This window comes from Sminthopsis crassicaudata, chromosome 4, assembly GCF_048593235.1.
Source record: "Sminthopsis crassicaudata isolate SCR6 chromosome 4, ASM4859323v1, whole genome shotgun sequence".
In the NCBI taxonomy this organism is placed as follows: Eukaryota; Metazoa; Chordata; class Mammalia; order Dasyuromorphia; family Dasyuridae; genus Sminthopsis; species Sminthopsis crassicaudata.
The window spans coordinates 308,128,273-308,148,219 of NC_133620.1; the positions used below are offsets into that span (position 1 = coordinate 308,128,273).

The 19,947-nt window shown below is 32.1% G+C and overlaps 1 protein-coding gene across 12 annotated transcripts in view; it reads right to left on the bottom strand.

Annotated features, from left to right (window-relative positions):
* MYOCD (myocardin) overlaps positions 1-19,947 on the bottom strand; it is a 123,839-nt gene that overhangs the window by 66,827 nt on the left and 37,065 nt on the right. For 4 of the 12 annotated variants that reach the window (XM_074312032.1, XM_074312031.1, XM_074312030.1 and 1 more), the window contains exons 3-5: positions 11,158-11,207; positions 9,055-9,130; positions 1,085-1,246 (exon numbers count right to left, since the gene is read on the bottom strand). In XM_074312032.1, the coding sequence (XP_074168133.1) occupies positions 1,085-1,246; positions 9,055-9,130; positions 11,158-11,207 (288 nt within the window). Of the gene's footprint in view, positions 1-1,084; positions 1,247-7,894; positions 8,081-9,054; positions 9,131-11,157; positions 11,208-17,502; positions 17,547-19,947 lie in introns of all 12 variants that reach the window. The other 8 variants (XM_074312035.1, XM_074312034.1, XM_074312036.1 and 5 more) reach the window with 6 other exon arrangements.

A 19,947-nucleotide genomic window follows, 5' to 3' on the forward strand; every position in this document is an offset into this window, starting at 1 on the left:
TTTTAGTATATGAATATTATGGAATATTATTGTTCTGTAAGAAATGACCAGCAGGATGAATGAAGGGAGGCTTGGAGAGACTTACATGAATTGATGTTGAGTGAAATGAGCAGAAACAGGAGATCATTATACACTTCAACAACAATACTATATGAGGATGTATTCTGATGGAAGTGGATATCTTCAACAAAAAGAAGATCTAATTCAGTTCCTATCGATCAATGTTGAACAGAATTAGCTACAGCCAGAAAAGGAACACTGGGAAATGAATGTGAATTGTTTGCATTTTTGTTTTTCTTCCCAGGTTATTTTTACCTCCTGAATCCAATTCTTTCTATGCAACAAAAAATTCAGTTCTGCACACATATATTGTATCTAGGATATACTATAACATATTTAACATATATGGGACTGCCTGCCATCTAGAGGAGGAAGTTAGTGGAAGGAGGGGAAAATTTGGAACAGAAGTGAGAGCAAGGGATAATGTTGTAAAAAATTACCCATGCATATGTACTGTCAAAAAATTATAATTATAAATTAACAAAAACTAAAGTAGAAAATAAAAAAAATATATAATAACCTATGATTTTTTACTGGTGTAGGAATTCCCAGTGAGGATATTTATCTTGCAATATAAATTCAAAATTTGGAAAGTTGTCTGCTACCTCTCTGACTCAAAATTTTGAACATTAAATTTTTAATGCTACCTTTTCCAGGAAGTATTAGTTAAAAAGAAAGAATTTGGAAAGGGTAATAAATATACCTTAATCAAGGAATTAGAAAATTGTGAAATATTTGGAAAAAATTGCATATCTTCCAAATGCCTCACAAATTATATAAAGCATGTGAACTATCATGGGCAACAAAACGTTTGGAAGATATGGACAAAGATGGGATGTCAAGATGTAAGAATAATTGTCTCATACTGTACATAAAAACCTGTGTGTGTATGGAAAATTTCATAAAACTACATTATATGATGATTTTATAATCTGAGGACCTCATGTCATAATGTGTTATCACAGAGTAACAACTTTTTTCTGCCCATATAACACGGGAGACAATTGTATTTTGCTTTAACTACCTTTCACAGATTCTTTCATAGTTGAGTCAACAGGAATTCTATTCTTCTCCACTAATTCCCGGAGACTTTGCCTGAGAACAATTTTTTCAGTCAGGTCATCTGCAAGTCGGGCTCTTTTAAGCTTTATTTGAGAGGCTGGAATGGATCCCTCTGCAGTTGTTTCTAAAAGGTAGAAATATAAAACTATCAGTTCTTAACTCTATTACTTTTTTGCCTACAGTTACAACAAAGTATCAAAACATGTTTTATCATCTTTCAGCAATAACATTATCAATTAACATGAATAAAGTAACAAATGGGTTATAAAGCATGAGATAAGTTCCAAATAAGGAATAGGGAAGAAAATATACAGAGAAAAAACAAAGTAAATTGGTTATGAAAAGAATAGGAAATAATATTTGGTTACTAGGTGAATAGCTCAAGAGTCCTAAATCTTTCTCTGAACTTGCTTTTAGATGTTTCAGGAAGCTTACTTATTTTTTTGTAGAGCACTAGGGCTTTATGAGCACATTAAAACTTCATCCATTGTTATCATTAAAGGTTACAAAATAAAAGTTTCATCACTTTCAACATCATCTATTTTAAATTTCTGTTTGTTATATAAATTTATTATCTCTATTAATTTCAGAAGAGGCAAAACATTCACAAACTTTTTCAATCCTACTCTTTTATTATTAATCTAGTCTAGGTCTATACCATCTAATAAATTAAATATTGCAATAGCCTCGTAACTGACTTTCTGTTAGGTTCTTACTAAGTGCTAAGTCGGTACTTAACAATTCTCTAGTTCTGGCCTTTACTGGGAGTTTTACTTATGAACTCCTGGGGGAGGAGCTTGCATGCTTAGGAGGAGCAAGTTCATTGGTTGAAGTAATTTTTCTCAGAAGCCCTTGCGTTATCCCACGCCCATTCTCTGGGAAAATAAAAGAGGGGGGCACTGGAGAGATAGAGAGTCTTGTCTGGACCAGAGTTAGAGCGGCTCTCTGGGAGAGAGAGAGACTTGAGGCGGCTCTCTGGAGGAAGAAGTCTCTCCTCTAGACCAGAGTGTGATCCGCAGTTTCTGGAGACAATAGCACATTACAAATTGGTGTCCACAACGTGGAGCAAGGACTTTTGCTTATCCTGACAAGGACTTATTCTGAGCCCTTCAGAGCTAGCCCGGACCTTCTCATTTAAGGACTTATTCTGAGCCCTTCAGAGGAGCTAGACCGGATCATTGCAACTTTCCTAATTTTAGTTTCTTTCCCCTCACCCCACCAAAAGCAACTCACCTTCTCCCTTCAATTTAATCTTCCTAAAATGTCTAGAAAAGTATTAAAGTATCTTGAACCTCCCTTCAAACATTTTCAACATCTTCCTACTGTCTATAGAATCAAGTTGGAACTTCTTATCCTCACAATCTAGATCCTTTCCAATCTAACAATCTCCCACTGTTACTGTGTTACCCGTCATGTGTTCTTACATTCTTTCAAGTTGGTCTCCCCATTTATTCATTCAACAAGTTTTTATCAAACAGCTACTATTTGGAAAATGCTTTGCTGGGAACTGAGGGTACAAAGATAAAAGTGAAATAAGGCTTGTTGCTAAGAATGTGAAATAATGTGGCTGGAATACAAATTGCATGAAGAGGACTGTAAGATTAGCTTTATGTGAAGGGTTTTAAATCACATATGTGAGTTTGTATTTTATGCCACACACAGTTGGGAGCCACAAGGGACTTTTGAGTACAACCAGAGTTTCACTATCATGCCTGCTCTTCCATTTCATCATTCTCATCTCCCTCTCCTATGGTTTTCTCAAGTTAGAACTCCTTTTCCCATTGAGTTCTTTCTGGTACCTCCATTTTGAGGAAGAGCATAGAACAACCATGCTTCATTCTTTATCTGACTCTGATTCTATATGTCCAGACTTTGCCACCATGCCTCCTCCTCCCTATTTTTTCTCTCTCTCTTTAAAAATCACATTTATCAATGGTTTATCTATTTTATTGGTTTTATTTATTAATTCAATTTTTACATTCAGTTTTATTAATCTCACCTTTAATTTTTAGGATTTCCAAGTTAGCATTTTGACAGAAATTTTATTTGTTCTTTTTCTAGGCTTTTTTTTTTTAATGTACACACAATTCATTGGTCTGATCTTTCTCTATTTTATTGATGCAAGCATTTGGAGATATACACTTTCCTATTTACTGCTTTTGCTGTATTGTTTAAGTTTTGATATGTTGTCACATTCTTTTCATTCTCTTTAATGGAAATATTGATTGTTTCTATTATTTATTCTTTAACCTACTCATCCTTTAAGATTAGTCTCCAATTAGTTTTTCGTCTACATTTCGACCATCCCTTATTAAGTATTCAGTTTTATTGCCCAATATACCAAGTCAAAGGAAACAAATTCTCTCAAGTTTAGCTAGGTGGCAAAATGTTCGTATCATTCACATTCAAAGTTATAATTACTCTTTGTATATTTCCCTATATTCTATTGTTCCTCACAATTGTACTTTTCAGTCCTTCTTTTCATCCAATTCTTCCACACGAGTATAATTTATCTCTAACCAGTACCACCCTGACCATTACCTCTTTTTTAAAAAATCACTAAACTTTATTTTGACTTTATGGGATAAAACAAGAATTTCCATAACATAGCACAATAAAAAAAGATGATTGCCTGTGAAACTACAAATCTAGTACATATGATTTGCTTTTTCTTTCAAATATACAATAAAATTATCACCTATATTTCTTTTTTTTTTCCTTCCCTCTCCCTGTCCTAGACATGGCTACCATTAGACCCAAATAGAAAATTATTTTATATATACTATTTATCAATTCTTTCTTTGGGATAAAGATAATATCTTCATATGTCCCTTATGATTAATTAGGATATTTATAATAAGTTAAAGTAACTCATTCATTCAAAGTCATTCTTAAAATAATATTGCTGTTACTTTATGCAATATTCTCTTGCTTCTGCTCATTTTGCCCTTCATTACATCAAACAAGTCTTTTCATGTTTTTCTAAAATCACTGAGCTCATTTATTATGACATGGTAGTATTCCATCACAATCATATACTACAAATTGTTCAGCTGTTCCCCATTCGATATATCCTTATAATTTTCAGTTCTTTGCCACTACAAAGAGAAATGATATAAATATTTTAGAACATATACATTCTTTTCCCTTTTTCCTAATTATCTTTAGAAATAAACCAAGCTAGGTCAAAGTATTTAGATATATACCTATATACTTTGAAGAAATAATGTTTTTTCTTTAGTGGGGTAATTTGGGGATGGAGAAGTAGATAATATGTTCAATTTTGGATATGCCAAGTTAGAGATGCTCAAGGAAAGAAGGTTTATGCAAGAATTGTTGTAAAGGTAATGTCAAATTTAACTCAAGGCAATTTAACTGAGACAATAACCTAAGCAATTTAACATTTATTAACAAGGCCATACAATCCATAATAAAGGATGGGTCTAATGGCTCTCCCCCTTATTAAAAGACTGAATTGAGAGTGCAATGTATTTTTAATAACTATAGAACAAAGAACAGAATAAAAATCATAACATTGGCCAAGATTGGTCCTAGATTATAATTTTTGTCAATAAAAAAACATGTGCATGGGTAATTTTTCAACATTGATCCTTGCAAAAACTTCTGTTCCAATTTTTCCCCTCTTTCCCTCTATCCCTTCCCCTAGATGGCAATAGTCCTATACATGTTAAATATGTTAAATATGTTAAAGTATATATTAAATACAACATATATATATGTATATATATATATGTATACAGTTGTCTTGATACACAAGAAAAATTGGACTTAGAAAGAAGGTAAAAATAACCTGGGAAGAAAAACAAAAATGCAAGCAAACAATAACAGAAAGAGTGTAAATGCTAGCCACCACCTTAATTGTTATTCTCCTCATTAGTTTTTTGTATCTCTTTTTACCTCACTCTCATTTTATCTTCCCAATTTTTTTCTCTACCTCTTTTATTTGATTTTCAAAATCCCTTTTAAGCTCTTCCATGGCCTAAGACTTTCCCTTCTTTCCTTCCTCTGTCCACATAGAGTATCATACCCTTACCTATGGATGCTCTTAAAAACATTTTTTTCTCTTTTGCACCTCTAAATCCTCCCAAAATATCATGGAATTTACTGGCTAGATTTCTCAAAGCTAGGCCTTAAGCCAAAATTAATCCGATTCTAATTGGCCACCAATACATGCTAGACCAAACCCCATTTGATCATTTTTTGGGCCTGATTGACTCAGATAGATTATAAATAGCAGTCATTTCTGCTTTGGCCAGAAATGCTAAAAGTCTTCCCCACCATCATTCATTTGTTTTATTTATTTAGATTTTTTTGTATACTAGGTGAAAGAAGAGATGCTTTGCTTTAACTTGCTATGTAGCCTTAATCATTGAATGGGTACAAACTCAGTCAAACTGAGACTTGTTGAAGACTAGCTTAAAAAAGCCAAGGTTTCCCATTTCATCCAGGGACATCTCCAGTTATCTTGACCTTGCTTTTGAGATTGGTTTTAGACCTAGATAACTTTGGAAGGAAAGTGAGGCAGGTTATCTTCCATAGCTTTTCCTCACTTAAATTTAACTCACTTGGATGTCATGGCATCACTTCCCTGATGTCATGTCTTCAACAACAAAAGACCAAACAACAACAACAATATACTTCCAGGTATAAAAGTCTAGATTGCTCTCCTAAATGGTTGGATCTGTTCATAATTCCACCAACAATAAATTAATGTCCCAATTTTTCCATATTTTCTCCAATATTGGCCTTGCTTCTTTTATCATTTTAGTCAATCTGGTAGATATAGAATAATATCTCAAGGTAGTTTTAATTTGTATTTCTCTAATCAATAATGACAGAGCATTTTTTTCATATAAGTTGTTTTGATTTCTTCATCAGAAAATTTCCTATCTATTTATATAGTAGGGAATGACTCATGTTCTTAAAGATTTGAGATAGTTCTTTATATATTTGAATTACCAGATCTTTGTCTGAGAATCTGTCTATAAATCTCCCCCCTACACACTTTCTGCTTTATTTCTGATCTTGATTGCATTTAATTTTTTGGTATAATTTTTAAATTTAATGTAATAAAATTATCCATTTTACATCTACATTTGTTCTTTATTTCTTTTTTGTTCATAACTTCTTTGCTTATCCTTAAGTCTGATAAATAATATGTTCCATGTTCTAATTTGCTTATAAAATTTCTCTTCAAATCTGGGTCATGTATCCATTTTGACCGTAATTTGGTAAATGGCCTAACATTTTAGTCTACACTCAGGTTTGCCATTCTGCATTCCAGTTTTCTAAAAATTTTTTTCCAAAAAATGAATTCTTATCCCCAAATCTTTTTCCAAAAATTTAATTGTGATTTTATTTGCATAATTTTTTTATAATTTTGTTTGCATAGTTACTGGGTTTGTCTTGGCAGGCATACTTCCACATATTTTATACAATATAGAATTATTTTAAATGATGTTTTTAAATTATCTCTTCTTGCAAAGTTTTGTTTGTGACATGTAGAAATGCTAATACATTGCTAAAATTATTGTCTCAACTAACTTTTTAGTTGAGTCTTTGGAATTTTATAAGTATATCATCATATTATCTTCAAAAAGAAATAACTTTGTTATTACCTCCTTCCTTATTCTGATCACTTCTATTTCTTTTCCTTCCCTTATTGCTATTGATAAGATTTCCAATGCAATATTGAATAAAATTGGTGACAGTTGTCATCTTTGTTTCCTTGTTTCACACCTGATCTTACTGGAAAGATTTCTAATTTAGCCTCATTACAAATAATACTTCTTAGTCTTAGATAAATGCTTATTAATTTAAGAAAAAAACTATTTATGCCAATTCTTTCAAGTGTTTTTAATAAAAATAAGTTGAACAAATAGATGCTTTTTCAGCATCTACTGATATAATTATATGATTTTAAAAGTTATTATTGATATAATCAATTATATTAATAATTTTCTTGATGTTAAACCAACCCTGAATTGATCATTGATAAGGACTTTAGTATTAGGTATGGTTATCAGAGGAACTAATCCCTGAGACAGGCAGGGAGAAGGCTCTGATAGAAATTAGTTTAGCTCCATCATGGTCCCACCCTCTGAGGAGGTTTACCAGTCTGAAATTCAAGTTATGACAAACTCCTGAGATCCACTCTCTCTAGAGGCCTGGAGCAATCTCACCTTGCCATGCCTTGTAAGAAATCCCAGTCATGTCTCCAGAGTCAAATTTTCCCTATAAAATCTACTTATGAGCCATCCCATGGCTGCTGTCTTCCTTTGGGTCAGTCTGTTACTGCAGGCACTCTGCTTCATGGTGTCTTTCCCTCTCCCTTTCCCCATGCCACATAGTATACTTCCCTAAGAACACTATGCTTCTCAACTCCATTTTTCCTCCTTACAGCTAACAAACTGTGTTAAGGTGCTAAGTCCATTTCACAATTTAGCCTACCAGTTAGAGCATATCCCAATCTCATGAGTTGCTCCCTTTCTACTGGGTAATTGTGAGTTCACTGAGGAATTTGTCTTTCATAGGCTCTCCCACCCTATTTCATAGTTACCATTCCTTATGTCTATTGTATCCCTTCATTTTGTTTATAGCCTCTTCCCTAAATAAAACTTTTTTTTTTTTTTTTGCCAAAGAGAATAGCCATTCTGAATTCTTCCTATTCCCCTTGAATAGATTTTATATGCCACCATCACCAGATACTGGAAAGGCCTTTAAGGGAAAAAATGAAAAATAGGCTGTTTACCTTTGTTTCTTAATTTTCTGAACTCCTCCGTAATCTGTTTCTATTCCCCTTCTCCATTCACGATGTTAAAAATCTCATACTCTACTTTGTCCAGCTCTTCAGTTCCAAAATATCCCCTCCTTCCTATTCCAATTAAAATGGATTACTTGAGTTCAGATGATATTAGGTTACTATTGATCTGATTTTCTAAAAAAAAAAAAAAAAAGTAATTTATTCTAAGACCTAAGTAAAGCTTGGTTCTTTCCAGAGGCACTTGGATTTTAAAAGAATAAAGATAAATGTTTTGAGCAAGGTGGCCTTTCTTTGCCTTCTTCCTTACTATTATCCTCCCTTCTTTTCTAGGATACTTTCCTTTCTTGTACCAAGTATTACAAGGGAGCACCACCCATTTTTCTATTCCCTCCCTCTCATATTGGGCTCAAGAGCAATTTTAAGAAGAGAAAGTGGGATGAATCAACCAACTTTGTATATTTGAAACTACAACAGAGGACCTCTGGTTTGTCCAGTACTTGATATATAAGATCATAGAATAATAAAGTTAGAGGGTACTTCAGAGGTAATATAGTCCAACTCTCTACTGGAAACAGCTCCCTTCTTTCCCAGCACATAATTTTCCTGTCTGTCTCTGTTTCTGTTTCTGTCTCTCTGTCTCTTTCTTCTTTCTTTGTGTCTTTTTTATCTCCTTTTCTCTATATCTCTGTTTATCCCTATCTTTCTTTCTATCCATCTCTGTTTCTTCTCTCTATTCTTTTTCTTACTTCTGTCTCTCTGATTCTCTATTGCTTTCTCTCTGATTCTATCTCTCATCTAGACCTATGGTTTAATGTTCATAGTGTAGAATCTTCCTCCATCAATTCAAATCAGCAATTCTGTAAGTGTAAACTCTAGAAATTCATTGCTGCAGTTTTTTCCCCACACAATTTTAGAAGGTCACCTTGAGGAATGGCCAAGTTATGTGAATTATCTATGATTATGTAATTAATATAAAACAGAGGAAAGATTTGAAGCCATGTCATATTGATACTCGATAATTGCATAACATTTTTATTTTGAATCAGAAAACAAAGAAGCAGAGAAAATAACTTTGCAATTCAAAAGAGATGAACTCAAGGGAAAAGAAGTCTAACATGAAAATGTGGTTTGTATCATTGCAGACTTACCTTGTAATATGTGCATGTTGATCAAGTTGGTCCCTTGAGGCCTATTTCTGATCTTGTGCTTTAAATAGTCTTCAGTCTGTGTAATATAAATACAGAAAATTCCCATGACAGATCCTTACTAAATAATTCAACTGTACTATTTCTAAATTTAAAAGAAATCTAAGATACTCTCAATAAGGAGAAATTGCTTTTGTGATAATTGAAATGCAAGAATACATACAACCAGACTGATTTTCTCCAGCTTTGAATTAATATATCTAGGTGTCTGGTTCACATTTCTCTATTTCATCCATAAAATTAGAATGGGAAACTATCAAATGTTTTGTTACATAGTCTTACTTAAATATTTTAGCAGAAAAATGAGGTGAGTTGTACTGAAATAATCTCTAAGTTAGTTCCCCTCTTTATCTACATTGTGTGGTAGTAGAATGAACACTAGAGTTGGAGTGTCATCTCTGTCACTAAATGCATAACCTTGAACAAGCAGCTTAACTTTTCTGAGTCTCAGTTTATTCAACTGAAGAATGGAGTGGAATTGACTTGTAGTTTTGTTGTTATAAATTCATTTGTGTATATGTATATACATATGAATGTCTGCATAGTATATATGTATATATGGAGAAAAGTTGCTCAATGGATAGAGCTTTTGGTCTGGAATCAAGAAGACCTGAGTTCAAATCCTTCTTCAGATGCTTACTATGTGACACTGAGGAAGTCATGTAACTTCTGGTTGTCTTAATCCACCACTCCAGTATTTTTGTCAAGAAAATCCCATGGATAGTATTGGTATGCTATGGTTCATGAGATCATGAAGAACTGCATGAAGGACTGATTGACTGAATGACAACAATGTGTATACATACCTACATATGTGTGTGTTAATCCCACATGTTATCATAAATACATACATATGTATCTGTTGTGTGTATCTATATATGTATACATATATGCATACATATGTATAGAATCTTTTGCCAGTGTATATTGGCTCCTACTCTTTAATGTCTTAAAGGGCTGTCTGGACACTGATAAATGATTTGTCCATGGTCACAGAGCTAGTGAATGATAGATAAGACTTAAACCTAGATTTTCTTGACTATGAGAATTCTCTTTATCTGATTTCACATGCTGTCCTCCTTATAAAATGGGAATAATAATATTTGTAGAAGTCATTTAAAAGGCTGTTGTGGAAAAAAAAGTGTTTTGCAAACTGTAAAAGTGTTGTTCTTTTTGTCTAGGTCATGAAAAAAAATGAAACAAATCAGGACTCAAAACAGAATATAATGTTCCTTCTCAAATCCTCAGGATTCCTGGAAAACAATTATAAGGCAAAAAATAGACATTTAGTCAGGACTAGATGGCACCATAAAAACCATCTATTTCAACCTTCTTTTTGTAGATAATAAAATTAAGGCCCACAAAGGTAAAATAATCTGTTCAACACTGTATAGTGGGATGCTAGTATATCCAGAACTAGAAATAGGCTTCTTAACTTCCACATTACTCACCTTTCCACTATAACAATACAGCCCCTCTTTTGCACTTATTTGTAATATATAACAAACATCAATATCTTTTTGTTTTATTTATTTATTTATGTCATAGCAAATAAACTATACTTTCCTTTATTCATGTAACCTGTTCAATCAAGAATTTAAATAAGGAGAAAAATAATGTAGAATTTTCCAAATCCTTTGTATTCCCTTCATACAAATAATAAAAACTATATCCTCATAAATACTTCCCTATAACAATGAAATCACAGACCTGAATTAAAAGGTTTTTTTTTTCTTTCTTAAAATGGAATGTTATCTTCTCTATTGAATTAAAAGTTCCCAGAGGACAAGAAAGAACTCTGTATTGTTATTTTTTTCTAAAGTCTAGCATAGTAACATATACATAGTAGGTGCTTTATAAAATGTTCATTGAATTAAATTTATTATTTTTGTGTGTCAAGGGAGAGGACTGTATAACTAAGATCAGTTTGTTTTTAGATGCTCTGTTTTTCTTCCCTCATCTGATACTCAGAGAATTCTGCATTGAAGTTGATTAATTAACTAATACCCCTGCCTCTACTATCCAAATGCATTTTTCAAAAATTACCTTATCAAAGCCTTTTCTTTGTTCTTGAAATATCGTTTGATTTTGCAATGCTAAAACAAAAGAAAATACAATAGAAGGAAGCAATTCAGTTGCTGGTTAGCAATGAGCATTTTATTAAATGTATTCTATTGGCTCACACACCATATAGACAATTACATCTAATTAAACCAACAAGGAGTTAAAGAAAAAAGACCTGGAAGACATCATTTTATATAAAGCCATAGGATATAGTGGAAGATGGAACTCCAGCCTAGTAAGAGACGAGCATTAAGCATAGAAAGTATACTAGTACAGGAATAATGTGAACCATATTGAACTTCTACCAAAATATGAGGCCCACAGGAGGTAAAAGCCTATAAGAGCAATAGAAGAAAAAATATGAAATTGAAATTTGGAGAACTAAAGAAAATTCTTGGGACAACTATCACCCACTTGCTCTTACTGTGCCTTTTAGTAGCAGAAAAAAAAAATGAATTATTTCATTATGTATGAGGAATATTGGAAAATTATTTGTTTTAGATATGAAATGGCTATCCACTTAGGTGACAATCACAGAAGTATACAAAATATCAAAACATCAAACATTAGAGTTAAAATTGGACATCATTTAGATCTAATATTCACATTTTATAAGGGGCAATTTAGCTGGTTAGTGGTTAAATCTAAGTATCATCAATTCTAATTTAATGTACTTTATATATCATGAAGCTATTTCCCCTGATTTTCAATTATGATCTCAACACTTTACACTTAATAATTTAACCTCAAAATAATAATAACTCAAATAATAATTTAACCACATGAAAATGTAAGATAGAAAGAAATAGTTATTATTTTCATATATGATTATAAATTTAGAATTGGAAGAAACCTCAGGAATCATCCATTTTCCTTCCTTCATTTTAAAGATAGGGAAACTTGTTAAGAGACTTGATCATTCTTCTTACACAGGGAGTATACATACATACATACACATATATGTACATATATGTGCACATATATATTTAACTGAGTATATATATATATGTATATAAAGATATATATACTCAGTTAAATATATATGTGTGCATATATATATATATATATATATATATATATATATATATATATATATATATATATACATATACACACACACTCAGTTCTTCTGATTCTAGAAACAGAGATCTTCAGATTATATATTTCCTGAAGATATAGCAAATCTTGAACTTCATTCAGAAGCATTGCTTTTTTTCTCTCTTATTTAATTTAAATATAGAATCCCAATTTACGCTAAATATTGTAGCAACTGACCCAAAGCAATACTGAAAATTATAGAACATACTGATTTTTCCTTTTGAATTTTCATTTGTACTCAATGGTGTGGATAAAATGATACTGTAGACTGTTTTCTTTTGCCATTATCTGTCCATGTTTGTTGATTTTTTGCAGAACTTCTCCTAAACCCATTCTAGAAAATATTATTGTTTGGAGCTTTCTATGTATGAGCCTCATTCAGCTTTGGAGTTGTATAAAATGCATTCTTAAAAATATGAAAATGTGGATTCAGAAGGTCTTCCTGGGCTTTCAGCTAATGTGAGGGATTTAGTGTTGGATAGGAGGTAGGAGTGGGGAGGGAACATAATTTATTTTTTCTAAATCATGGTAAGTCACAACATTTTGTTTTTGCTTCTCCTAGTATTTCTCCACTGAGAAATATATAAAAGTAGTTTGTCTCGGCTAAGAATTATTTAAATATAAAGTATTATCTCTGGAGCACAATTCTACACATTTAGTGCTTGTTGAATAGTTTAATTGCCACATCTTTTAAATTTGATCTTAATTTATCTAAAATTAGAATTTTAGAAAAATTGATGCAGATACTCTTCAACTATTGTTAACATAGTGAACTGTATTGTGTCACAGTATGATGTGATAAAAAAGGCATTGCATTTGAAGTCAGAAGATCAGAGTTTTTTTCCCCAGTTTCACAATATGCAATTTCTCTGCATCATAGTCTCTTGACAATGAGATGTGGATAACATATCAAACATCAGCCTTATTAATGTGGTAGTGATCAAATGAGATAGTGTAAAGCATATCCAAAAGCAACTTATCTTCTTTATGAAAAAGCAATTAGGTGATAGGTGATATGAAACTAGGTAGTTTCATAGCTTGTCACTCTACAAACTTTACAGATCTCCTTTAGAAATGATATTTAGTCTAATATGATGAGGGAGGCTATTTAAGGTATAACAAAGCAATAGTCATTTACTGTGTTTTTCACGTGATACCTCTCCATATCTCCTGACCAAGTAATCCTTTAAATCCTTCAAATAGAAATCCTTTCCTAAATATATATATATATATACATATATATATATATACATATACATACATACATGCTAATAGTTAATAATAGTCATATACATATATTTAATATTATTTATTTGGATATGTACTTATACATGATGTATAATATAATATGTATAATGTGTAATACATATATATGAGGTAGTTAGGTGATATGGTAGAGAGATCTCTAGACTTGGATTCAAGAAGACCTGAATTCAAATCCAACCTCAGATACTCATTAGTTTTTGATTCCAGGAAAATCTGTTATTTTTTGCCTCAGTTCCTCCAAATATAAAATGAGGATAATAACCTCCCAGGATTGTTGTGAGAATCAAATGAGTTGTTATTTGTAAAGTGCCTAACATAATATTTGGCATGTTTTATGATTTTTTACAGGTTTTACCTATTATTATTATTTTAACATTTCTTGGGAATTACTGTAACACTTGGCTTGTTCATTTAATTTCCCTTATTCTGTTATTAATCCCATATTGAAGGTTCAGAGAAATTAAGTAGATTGCCCAAGGTCATAGTAAGTTATAGAGTTGTAACTTGAATTTGAATGTTCATGAAAGAGTAAGAAAATCCCCCCTTCTCTTTTTTTCTCTGTCTCTCTGTCTCTGTCTCTGTTTCTCTATCCCTTTCCTTCTCCCAAATTTTGAAGCAATTCTTTGTGGCATACATTCTTGATGTCTTCCAAGCCTCTGATAATTGTCAATCATCCTCTCTTCCATAATATATTCTCATCTTTCTAGGTTTTTAAGATGCCATTTTGTCGATTCGCCTTCAACTTAATCTGATCATTCCTGTGGCATCCTTGTTAAATCTACCTAACCCCCCCCCCCCAACCTTTCTGCTGACTTTCAATCTCAAACTGGTTTTCAAACATTTTGAACTAGAGGTCCATTAAAATTGGATGTCCAAAAACTTCTTAAACTCTACACATCTAAAATTGAATTCATCATCTCTCCCCCAATCCCTATATAAAGTCTTCATCTCATTCCCCAGCATCATAACCTAGACATCTTCCTCTACTCTTTACTATCTCTCATGCCTCATATGCAATCTATTGCCAAAACTGTCAATTTAACCTTTGCAACATTTCTTGATCATTGTAACATTTCATCTTTTCATCCCCTATGATACTTTCACTATACTTATACAGGCCCTTTTTACTTTTTGCTTGGATTATTGCAACAGCCTACTTGTGGGTCTGTCTGCTAGAAATGCCTTCCTATTCCAATCCATTCTCCATTAAGCCGAGAAAGTGATTTTTCTAAAGAACGAGTCTGATCATTATCACTTATAATTAAAGCTCTAGTGTTGCATAATACCTCCAAGATCAAATACAAAATCCTGTATTTGGCACCCAGAATCCTTCATTTACTACACTACCCTGTCCCAATTTTTCTAGTCTTCTTATTCCTTATCCCTGCCTTAATGTATTCTTCAATCTAGTGACGCTGGCCTCTTTACATTTCAAATAGAAGACACTTCATTTCTTGACTTTAGGCATTTCTATCTTATAGCTCCCCTAAATTCCTGTAAATCTCAACTAAAATCTTACCTTCTAATCCTAAAATTCCTAATCCCACAATTCTAGTTCTTTCTCTCAGTTAGCTTTTTTCCTATTTATCCTGTTTATAGCTTGATTGTACCTTTTTGTTTGCAAATTGTCATGCCTATTAGAATCTGAAGGAAAGAAATATTTTTTTTTCTTACTTTGTATCCCCAGTGCTTAAAACAATTGTTGATCCATGGTAGATAGGTGCTTAATAAGTACTTATTGACTGGATTTGTGTTGTGTGAAAATGGATTTGTTTAAAAGTTAGCATGCTTATGGAAATAGATATTAAAATCTCAATGTATACTAGGTAACCCTATGGAATGAAGTCTACTCATAACACTTGTGGAGAAGGAGAAAGACTTTTTTCTTTTTTCAGGCTATGCTTTAAAAAAATATGTTTAATCTCTAAAAGTAAACAATTTGAGTTATTCAAACCATGACATTTAAAAATGAATAAAATTGATATTTTTCATTTTAGCACCTTGGACTTCAAATATCAAATGCTTTAATTTTAAAAGCCATTGAAATTTGTGGCTGAAAAGAATTTTGATGATTCCAAAGCAAAACTACTGAAAGTAATTTCAAATAACAAATTAGGTGGTTTTCTTAGCCCAAGAACCTCTTTAAGTAAATTTCATCCCCTAGGGGCTTCTAGGTGATGTAGTAGTTAGAGCACCAGCCCTGGAGTTAAGAGGATTCAAATTTGACCTCAGATACTTGACATTTAACAGTTGTGTGATCTTGGCTAAGTCACTTAACCTGATTGCTTTTTCTCCCCCTCAAAAAAAAAAAAAAAAACAAAAAACTATAAATTTTTTTTTCATCACTTACAAAGTAGGTAAATTGCACAATATTTTTCAGTGAAAAGGACTCTACATTTGGAATCAGAATCCAGTAATTGGGCTCTAATCCCAAATGTGCTGCTTACCACCTGTGGAACTTGACTTGGGTCTCAGTTTCCAAAAATTTACCAGTGGATCTCTAAGATCTTTTATACCTTGAAATTTTGATGCTGAATTTGTAGTAAATTCAGTTCTTCCTGAGTCAGATAAATCACAGAACTATAAAATCATAACCTTATAGGATTTCATAATTGCATGAAATTTTAAAGATCATAGGACACAATAGAGAAAATGAATTTTCTATCACTGCACTTCTAATATTACAAGTTATATGCATTTCTCTTTTTGACTAATTTGAATCATCATTGTAGGGAAAACTCTTGCTTTTGCGGGGAGAGCACATCCTGGTTTCAGAAATAGTTGATATTGTTGATAGTTCATTGGTCCATGGGAAATCAGAGAGAAAATAAAATGCTAATATGTCTATGAGGAAGTGATTAACTGGAGCATGATTCCATTTTCCCCAGAGGTAAGGTTGACTGGAGAGACTTACCGAACTGGCTGACTAACAGTGGATTGAAGACCATCCTACTCATTCATTACCTGGGAAGACTTTGCATGTTGAAAAAGTTATCCGGGATATTGAGATGTGGTATTTAAAAATCTTATCTATGTTGAACTAAATAATCCTGGAAGTGCAATTAGGGAGATTTAGGCTTAAACCCATGCTTTATCATTTATCTTTGATAAATTAGAGCAAGACAATTAAGCTCCCTCTACTCTCAGTTTCCCATCTTTAATTTCACTTGCAAAAAGACAAGTCTGATCATAAACTCTTTTCCTACAAACTACTCACCCTTTAGAAAGTAAAGCTTCTTTGAAAACTATAGTAGCAAACAACTTTTCCAGGGCCTTACATGAAAAACTGTGTATTGAAAATGAGTCATAAAATTGCCAAAAGTAATTTTGAAATACCCAAGATATAGTTTCAACTCTGGGAGGAATTTGTCACAACATATATGAAGTATTTTGAAATTCTTGGGAGAGAGACATGACACACACATAAATACATACAAATATGTACACATAAAGTCGATCTACATCCATATATATATTCACACACACATATATATATACATATATATATATACTTATTGTGTCTATCCATATAATTTAAAAATATTCTGATCATTGTGTTATGCAAAATTTTTTTGAAAATGCTCTGTAAAAATCTTTTTAAATTTAGGAAAGATAATTGAGAGCCAGAATCATGAATAGGATTGGCAGAAAGGATCTAGACACCTGCTTCTGAAATTTTTTATACAATAGCAACAAGGAAAGAAGTAGATAGATTGACCCATCTGTGCAGAATTATGCGAAACAGCCAACAGGGTGGGATGCTTATATAGAGAAGCCAAGTCAGGTGAATGCACTGAAAAAAAAAAAAAAAGAAAAAGAAAAAGAAAAAGAAAAAGTCTTTTTGTCCAAGCAAAATCTTAAAACTATTTTTGAAATTGCATATTGTGCAGGAGTGTGCAGGAATTGCCCAGTTCATTCTTCATGCTATTTAAGATGAGGAGATCACATAATTTGAGAATTTACCAAGGCTTTGCAGTACATATGTGGATTCTGTGGCTTGGATTAGTCTGCAAAACAAATAAAGGCAGCACTATTTATAGATAGATCATTGCCATTGGTTAATTCATCTACATTAACTTAGCCACTGGACTAGATTGCCCTTCAGATCCAAGGTTATTCTTTCCCCATTGGATTCCTTCTTTGTCTTTTCACTCTATCTTTTTATTCATACCTAGCAACCATAATCTCTGTTACCTAGTTCATCTAATGGTGGAAAGAGACCTAGAATTGTTGTTGTTTTTTTTTTTTTCATTTTTTTTTCTCTTTTTATGGGAGGGTGCAGGGTTAGAGAACAGAGGGAAAATTTTAAAGGTAATTGAACCTAAGAATTTGGAGAGGAAATTACACTCAGAATACTCCTATTTTCAAGGTAATCTTTTGAATTAATTTAGCTTTGATCAACATAATGACAATGCACAATTCCAGAGGACTCATGATGAAACATACTAGCTACCTCCTGATAGAGAGGTGATGGATTGAAAAATACACATCAGTTTGTATTTTTGAGATTTTTATGGACATAGCCAATTCTGGAATTTGTTTTGCTTGACTATACATGCCTGTAGTAGGTTTTGTTTTTCTTGTTCTCTCAATAGAAATGGAGTGTTGGATGGAAGGAAAGAACTCATACCTGAAATTAAAACAAAATTGAATTTTAAGAAATAGGGGCAGTTAGGTGGCACAGTGGATAGAGCACCAGCCCTGAAGTCAGGAGGGCCTGAGTTCAAATCTGATCTCAGACACTTAATTAGTTAGACACCTAACTCTGTGACCCTTAACTCCAATTGCCTCAGAGGAAAAAAAGAAAAGAAAAGAAAAGAATTTTAAGAAACAATGAATGTTAAGGGCTGGGCCAGATCTTTCCAAAGCTATTAAATATCTTGATTCTTTCCAGATAAAGAAGTCTAAGTAAACTCTGTCATAAGATTGTAAATGAAGAAGCACTGATATCCCTTGCTCTGCTTCTTTAAGAATGACAAAGGAGAAATAGTAGACAGAAATATCTTCCTAACTTCTACTAAAATCAAACAATCTCTGGGCAGGCAATTTCCCTAACAACATTAGGCAATTAGGTAGTTGTCAGAGGATTGTGGTTGTGGCTCAGAATAATTATTTGGGGGGGGAGGGTAGGGGAAGATAGCAAATCAACTAAAATTTTCTCATTAAATTAAAATATTTGTTATTGCTCCTTGTGAATGATTGTTCATTTATTAAACAAACATGTCTATTGTATATAGCTCCAGTTCTTTCCTTTACCTTCAAGAACTTAATAAATGGGAGAGTAAAATATAGACAAAATGGTTGCAAGTTAATAAAGGATAAATTCCATCAAAGGCAAACAAAGCAATAAGGGATAATCAGAGAAGAAAACAAAGAATTGGGATTAAAGTATTGTTACAGTGGAAAAAACATGGGATTTTAAATAAAAACAATAAAAACTCCATATTTCTGTATCTTGACCCTGTTTCTTATAAAACTATTAGAAACTGATTTCACCTCATTATATCTCAGTTTTCTCATCTGTAAAAAGAGATAGTTGAGTTAGATGACCTCTATCCTTCCTTCTATCTGTGAATCCCAAGTTCTTATTTTAATTAGTGTTAGAATTTCATACTTTACGAGTAGGAAAAGTCTTACTTAATATTTTAACATATACTTTAGCATAGACACTCTGACTCATTCAAGTTTAAGAAATAAATAAAAATGATAATCTAGAATTAGAATGTTCAATTAAAGAGTTTTAAAAATGGTATTTTCCTGCTAATCCTTAGTATATATTTAGTTAAATATAACAGAGGGTTTGCCCTACAGATATACCACTAGGATATAAATAAAATGAAAATACTGATATAAATAATTTCTTTGGAAAAATCACAGAAATATGAATATATTAATATGGGAATAATTTTCCAATTAAATTATATACTAATATTTTGAATTATAAAATTAATTTGGGAATCACATTTCATTAGTAGTACAAATTATACTACTTAAAGGGAGATAATTTCCAACAATATTTTTAAAAATGCTCAAATCTTTCATGAGTGTTTTAAAAAGTTAACTTTTGTGCCTTATTCTTCAAGTATAACAAAGCAAAATGAGCAATTTTTTTCTTTTTTTCTTTCTTTCTTTCTTTTTTTTTTAGAAATCTATTTCCCAATGTTCTTCCATTGCTTAGATAATTACATTTCAAAAAAAAGCCAATTTTTATACAAATTCAGTCTTCTTTCCCAGACTCAGAAAGTTTTTACATAGAACCAACTTGAGATCTGTGACTCTTAAGTCTCTCGGGATTATGGTTCACTTAGCATGGGGCAAAAGATCCTGTAGTCTACATCTTGTGCCTATTGTCTTTCGTCATTAATGAACTTTAATTTGGTACTGTCTGGCTTTATGGTTCTTAAACTA